This window comes from Eucalyptus grandis, chromosome 6 (genome assembly GCF_016545825.1).
Source record: "Eucalyptus grandis isolate ANBG69807.140 chromosome 6, ASM1654582v1, whole genome shotgun sequence".
In the NCBI taxonomy this organism is placed as follows: domain Eukaryota; kingdom Viridiplantae; phylum Streptophyta; class Magnoliopsida; order Myrtales; family Myrtaceae; genus Eucalyptus; species Eucalyptus grandis.
In genome coordinates, this window is record NC_052617.1 from 52,754,064 (window position 1) to 52,760,594 (window position 6,531).

At 45.6% G+C, this 6,531-nt stretch overlaps 1 protein-coding gene across 1 annotated transcript; it reads right to left on the bottom strand.

The window, feature by feature from the left end:
* Positions 1 to 3,361: 3,361 nt before the first annotated feature.
* On the bottom strand, positions 3,362 to 5,032 carry LOC104450734 (leucine-rich repeat receptor-like protein kinase PXC2). Its single transcript, XM_010065413.3, is given in 2 exon segments — positions 3,362 to 4,342; positions 4,345 to 5,032. Coding segments are annotated over 2 exon segments (1,446 nt in total). The 5' UTR covers positions 4,988 to 5,032; the 3' UTR covers positions 3,362 to 3,539.
* Positions 5,033 to 6,531: the final 1,499 nt, after the last annotated feature.

Sequence of the window (6,531 nt, forward strand, 5' to 3'; positions counted from 1 at the left end):
TCTCCAAGAGCAAGGGACGATGGCAGAATCGTAAATAGCATCCATGTTTTAATTAAATAAATTATTGAAAAAACATTTCCCAAAAACGACCACTTACACCGGTCGATTAATGATAAATGTTTTCATTGTCATAACCAATTATGTTTTAATATATTCACGAATGGTTAAAAAAATTCATTTATTCATTTTTGTGTACAATACAAGCAATCATTTTAAACAAATATTTTCAAAATCTTTCATTTTTTATCCAACAGAAGTTTGAAAATAAATTTGATTTAAAAATAAAACTAATTCACATAGGTGGACTCATTGTTGTGAGATATTCTTCACACCCTAATCCATAAAAATATGGGCAAGACATAGCCGTCTTTTTATCAAATAACGCAATCGATTCAGCCCGATATCAATATATATACATCCACACATATATATGACAAAAATTGTATTTGGTTATAATATTAGAGTATTTCTATAATCCACCAAACCAAAACATATATTTTTGCAAATATTAATTGATAAACTTATCAACTATATACAAGTGATACCAAAAGTTCCTACCACAAAAGTCCTTCTTGAAATGGACGCTCACCCCTACTTGTGGCTCACTGAACAGCTTGAAAAACAAGTAAATGCTGCACAACCTGAAAAACAAATAGATAAGATGAGTGAGCTACCACTGCTCAGTGAGTAACGCATTTCTTTTAAGCGGATCGAGAAATCACTATACACATTTAAAACACAATCTTAACTTACTTTAATGTAATATATAACCATAACTTAAATACTGAAGATACCAATGGTTCAATCAATTAGTCAATCTCATAAAACATGTATCAATGATTTATTCTATTGATTAATCTCATCAAACCATACATCAATGGTCCATTCTATTGACTAAACTCAAATAACATGTCAATGGTCCACTCTATTGATCAATTCATGCTCAAATGTCTAGCCATGGTGACGCGTAACGCTCGTGACAAGAGGACCAAGATTCCCTCTAAGGTCTCCACCTATTATTAATTATTATAACGATATCCTAAATTAGTATGCGCATATTCACACACCCCTTAGGGTTTACAGAAACATTGAGATCAACCATCAATTACAATATCCAGTAATTCAACATCAGAATGAAAGTCCTATTACAACTCAATATTAAAGCGTTCTTCAAATTGTCTCGAGATTATTTCATAAAGAATTTCACAAACCATTTTCAAACAATCATTTAAATCGAATTCGAAATATAACTCATTTTAAACAACAAAATGACAGTAATAGCTCGATCATGTTTTATGTAACAAAATATGATTTTTATCAACTCATAGAATATATAATTCACCATGTTTCTTAAAACATGAGTTTATAGTATAAAGAAAAAATAGTGTCACTCATTTGGGAAAAGTCAAAAATCAACTACGATACTTACTTAAACCAACACAATCAGGTCTTTAACAATTAACGAAAAATAATATCAAAGACAGAGTAAAAAAGATATTCTTATAACGACTCACCTATACTAGGCCTATTTTGTCGATGAAATGACGCCTATTTCGCTAGGCGCGGCTCACGCGTTAACTTCGTCGTGATATAACTTCCTCCATAAAAATCTCATTTCGAGGTGTCTTATAGTTCTTAGAAAGCTCTCTTAACGAACTACAACAACCCTAACTTAGCCACCCCAAAACAGCATCGAAAATGACAAAAAATTAGACTCAAAGCTACTGTTCGCTTGTTCGCTACAATTCCAGAACACGCCCCCTACTTTAAAATTCTGTTCCGGACAAACCGCAAGCTCAAATCACAATCTGTAAGATGCTATAACTTCATGCCAAAGTACTATTTTCTACAAAAATATGTAGCTTTAACGCCGCACAAATATTCAAGAAATCCAAATTCCAAGTCCTAATTGCGACGATTGCTTCAAGTATATGATTAGAGGCTTCAATCACTTCCTAGCGTTGCAAAATAAACTTGAGTCAACTTGATGAGGTGTTCGGATCGCGAGTGTGCCAAATTTTTTTTCCTCTTTTTTCCATTTTTCTCCTTTCTCTTCTTTCTCTCCTCTCTCCGGTTTCTTTGGGGCTACATGGTAATGTTTCTATTCTTTTTTTTGTTCCAGGGAACAGAAATAAAATAAAAAAAAGTGTTTATGTTCCGGAGAACAATTTTTTACCAGAAAAATGCGTTTGGTAAATTTGTTCGGGAATAAAAAATGAATAGAAACACGTTTGGTAAATTTTATTCTTTTTTTTTTGTTTCTTTTAATTTTTAATATTTTTATTTTATTTTTCATTTTTCCTTTCTTTTTTTATTTTTTTCTTCTTTCGGCCGCTCACCGGCCTCCGAGGCTCGACCGGCCGACGGGGTGGTTGGGCGAGCCGAGCTCGCCGGCCCCGGCGAGGCTCGGCCTCACCGGATCTGGGCGAGCCCGAGCCGGCCTAGCCAAGGCGAGGCTCGGCGTCGCGATGCGGGCGAGCCCGAGCCTCGCCTTGGCCGGGCGAGCTTGGGCTCCCCGGATCCGGCGAGGCCAAGCCTCGCTAGGGGCCGGCGATGCTCCGGCGAGGTCGCCGACCCTCGACGGAGTTGCCGGCCCTTGACGGCCAATCACCGGCCATGGCCGAGGCCGACCGGCCAAAAAAAAAAGAAGAAAAGAAGAAGAAGAGAGAAGAGAGAAAAATAAATGTTTCTTCAAAATTGTTTCAAACAAGAAATAATTTTTTTTTGTTTCAATTTTATTTTAGGAACAAAAAAAAAAAAAAAAACCTTGAAACGCAACCAAATGCGTTTTGTTTTTTTTTGTTCCCAGAACAAAAAAAAAAAAAATTGTTCAGAAACATAAACAAAACAGAAACAAAGAGTGTTTCCATGCAGGCCCTTTATTTCCCTGTTTTCATTTTTACCGAAGCCCTCCTCTCTCCTCCTTTTAAAACAGCCGAAGAAGCTTCAGTTGACTTTTCAAACCCTTTCTTTTATTTTATTTTTTTAGCCCATATACGACATTGACATATTCAAAGTCCAAAATGGATTTGAGCTCGATTTGTGTGCCAAAACCCTTTGCTTTAGATTCACTCGAATATAAAATCTTTATACTCAAGCTCGATTTTGGTTCAGTCCATTAATTTTAAGTTAGTTGTACCTTATTTCTATTATCTCAAACAAATAAATAAATATATAAACAAACATGATTTAATTTTTGTATCGAGTGATGATGATTGGACCCCTTAGCATAAAAAATGTGCGAAAATAATCAATTCGATTCACCCTAAAGCCATGTGGGAAATTGATGAGCAAGCATTGTAATCCAAGCAAAATCATCATTATAAAATAGATCGTCGGAGATTCAAAGGAATAAGAAAAAAAAAAAAAGACTTCAGATATTTGCTAAAAACGGTAACAAAAGGGAACCATACTTTTATTCATTTTCCATAGTTTATTAAAGTCGTCCGGACCGTGGGGGCCCAAACCTTATCTAAACATCAGATTGACTAATTAGTTCGCACGTTTCCTCGCATGAAACGCGACAAATTGTAATTTTTCTAACTCTTGCAGGGACCGAGGGGAGGACCACACAGGCAGCGGTTCCCCGCGAACGCCGCCGCGGCGAACTTCTTCGCGCCGTTGGGGATTCTCCCGCACAGGCGGTTGTAGCTCACGTTCAGGCTGTCCAGGCCCGACACCGCCTCCGGCACCTTCCCGTACGCGAGGTTCCTCGATACGTCCAGCTGCCTCATCGTCTGCGGGATCCTCAGCGCTCCCATGTCGAACCTCAGCCTGTTGCCCGCGGCCGCAAAGCCCACCAGGAAATCAGTCCGGTTCAGCAGCCCTGCCGGGCTGCCCGAGATCTGGTTCTCCGACAGGTCGATGTAATCGTAGAAGTAGGTCTCCTTCGGTTTCCAGTCCTCCATCCGCATCTTGATCCCGCAGCTGGCCAGCTTGAGCGAGTATATGATCGTAGACGAGGTGACCCAGGACGGGATTTGGCCCAGTCTGAACCGGTTGTGCGACAGGTCGAGCGACTCGATCCCTTTGACGTACATTTGGGGGAACGGGTCGACGAGGTGGTTGCGGGAGAGATCGAGGTTGAAGATCTTGGTGAGGTTGGCGAAGCTCTTGGGCACGACACCACGGAACTGGTTTGACGACAGGTTCAGCGTGTCGAGCGTCCTAAAGTTCCCGAGGAAGTCTGGGATTCGTCCCGTCAGAGCATTGTGGCCGAGCTCGAGATACGCGAGTGTTGGCGCCAGACCCGAGATGGTCGCCGGAATCGTGCCGGATAGTTTGTTGTGCGACAGCCTGAGGATCCTGAGATTGGTTAGTGACCCGAGATGGTCCGGCACAGCCCGATGAGCCGGTTCCCGTCCAGGCTCAGCAGGGTCAGGTTCTTGAGCAGCCGGATCCCGCTGGGGATGGCTCCGGAGAGGGAGTTCCCGCCAAGCTTCAGCTGTGTCAGCTGAGTCAGCTCGGAGATCGAGGCCGGGATCGGCCCGGTGAACTCGTTCCCCTCCAGGCTCAGCGCCCCGAGCCCGGCCAGCTTCCCGATTGCAGACGGCAACCGGCCCGAGAGCCTGTTGTTCTCGATGTACACGAACTTGAGCTTGGGCAAGCGGAAGAGGAGGTCGGGGAAGGGGCCGGAGATGTTCCTGAGGTCCAGGAGGTAAATGCCGCCGAGGTCCTGGAGCTTGGACAGGGAAGGCGAGATGGTGCCGGACAGGTAGGCGGCGGGGCGGTCGGGCTGGCCCGAGACCCAGAGGCTGGTGACCCGGTCGCCGGAGAGGCACGTGACGCCATTCCAGGCGCAGCAGTCGGTGCCGGGCTTCCACGAGGCGAGGATGCCGGAGGGGTCGGCGGTGATGGCGGACTTGAAGCCGAGGAGGCCGGCCTCGTCGTCGGGGTGGCAGGAGGCGGCGGAGGCGAGGTCGGGGCGTGGGAAGACGAGGAAGAGGAGGAGCAGCAGCAGGGGGGACGCGAGGGGAGGAGGCTTCATCCCTCTGGCGGGGGCTTGAACGGAGAGGAGAGGAGATGGATGAGGAGGAATGGAAGTGGGTGGCGTTGGGCGCGTTTGTTTGTGTTTCGTTTAAAAATTGTTCCGAGGAACGAAATAAAAAAAAAAGTTTTGCTTGGAACAATTTTTGAACAAAACACGCGTTTGGTAAACTTGTTCCGGAAATAAAAAATAAACGAAATATGTTTGGTAAATTTAGATAATTTTTTATTTCTTTTATTTTTTCTATTTTTTTCTTTTTCTTTTTCATTTTTTTTTTCTTCTTTTGGCCGGTCGCCGGCCAAGGCCTTGGCCGGCGACCGGCCGGCGAGGCCGAGCTCGCCCGGCGGCGGGCGGGCGCGGCCTCGCCGGGCCACCGCCGGCGAGGCCGAGGCTCGCCGGATCCGGGCGAGATCGAGCTCGCCCGGGCCCGGCGCGAGGTCGCCTCGCCATGGTCGGGCGAGCCGGGCCGGCGCGAGGTCGGCCTCGCCATGGCGGGCGAGCTCGAGCTCGCCCGGCCATGGCGAGGCGTAACCTCGCCCGGCTACGCCGAGGCCGGCCTCGCCGGGGACGGCGAGCGTCGGCCTCGCCGTGGGCCGGGCGAGGCCGCCCGGCCTCGTCGGCCGGTCGCCGACCATGGCCGAGGCCGGCGACCGGCCAAAAGAAAAAAGAACAAGAAAATAAGAGAAAAAGAAAAAGAAAAAAAGTGTTTCTCATTTGTGTTCCTAAAACAAGAAACACAAAATTTGTGTTTCTTGTTTCTGTTTTTTTGTTCCTGGGAACAAAGAACAAAAAAAGGAACAAACGCACCCAAACGCGTTTTGTTCCTTTTTGTTCCTGTGAACAAAAAAACAGAAAAACTGTTTAAAAACAAAAAAAGAAACGCAAACAAACGGGGCCGTTGCTTCTTCCCTTCTTTCTTTTATACTGTTCTGGACCCGTCTCGTCGACCGAGAAGTGGCGAGTCCGCAATGTCGTGCGGCCTTTGACTCTGCGGTCACGGTCAAAGGGAGGAGCAGCCGACAAGCTGAGCAATTTGCCAGCGGTTTATCGCCATACCCGGCGCACCAGCAGCCGTGGCCATGTAGCAAGTGGTGGGGACGGGGAAATGTCAAGGGCCATGTAGAAAGTGGTGGGGAAAACGCGCATCGCATGTTGTGTCAAGAGGGAAAAGTGATTAAAAAGTCATAGACCTTTTATATTTGTGTCAATCTAGCCTTAAATATTTTTTCAGTATTAATTTAGTTTTAAACATTTTTATTTAGTATCGATTCAGTTATTTCCAATTAAATTTGGTCGAATTTTACTGACTGAACGCCGGCCAGCTAACGTTGACAAATTTTAATAATATATATTTTTTCTTTTTTTTCCCTCCCTTCCTCTAGCCGATCGCCAGACCTCAGCGATCGGCCAGAGGCAATGGCTAGCGAAGGCGGCCTTGCTAGACCTTGCTAGTGGCTGCAAGAGCGGCCTTGTGCCGAGTGGCGAGGCTCGCCCTCGCCGGCGTCGCCCGCCGCGAGGGTGACCTAGCGCCGGGTTGGCAAGGT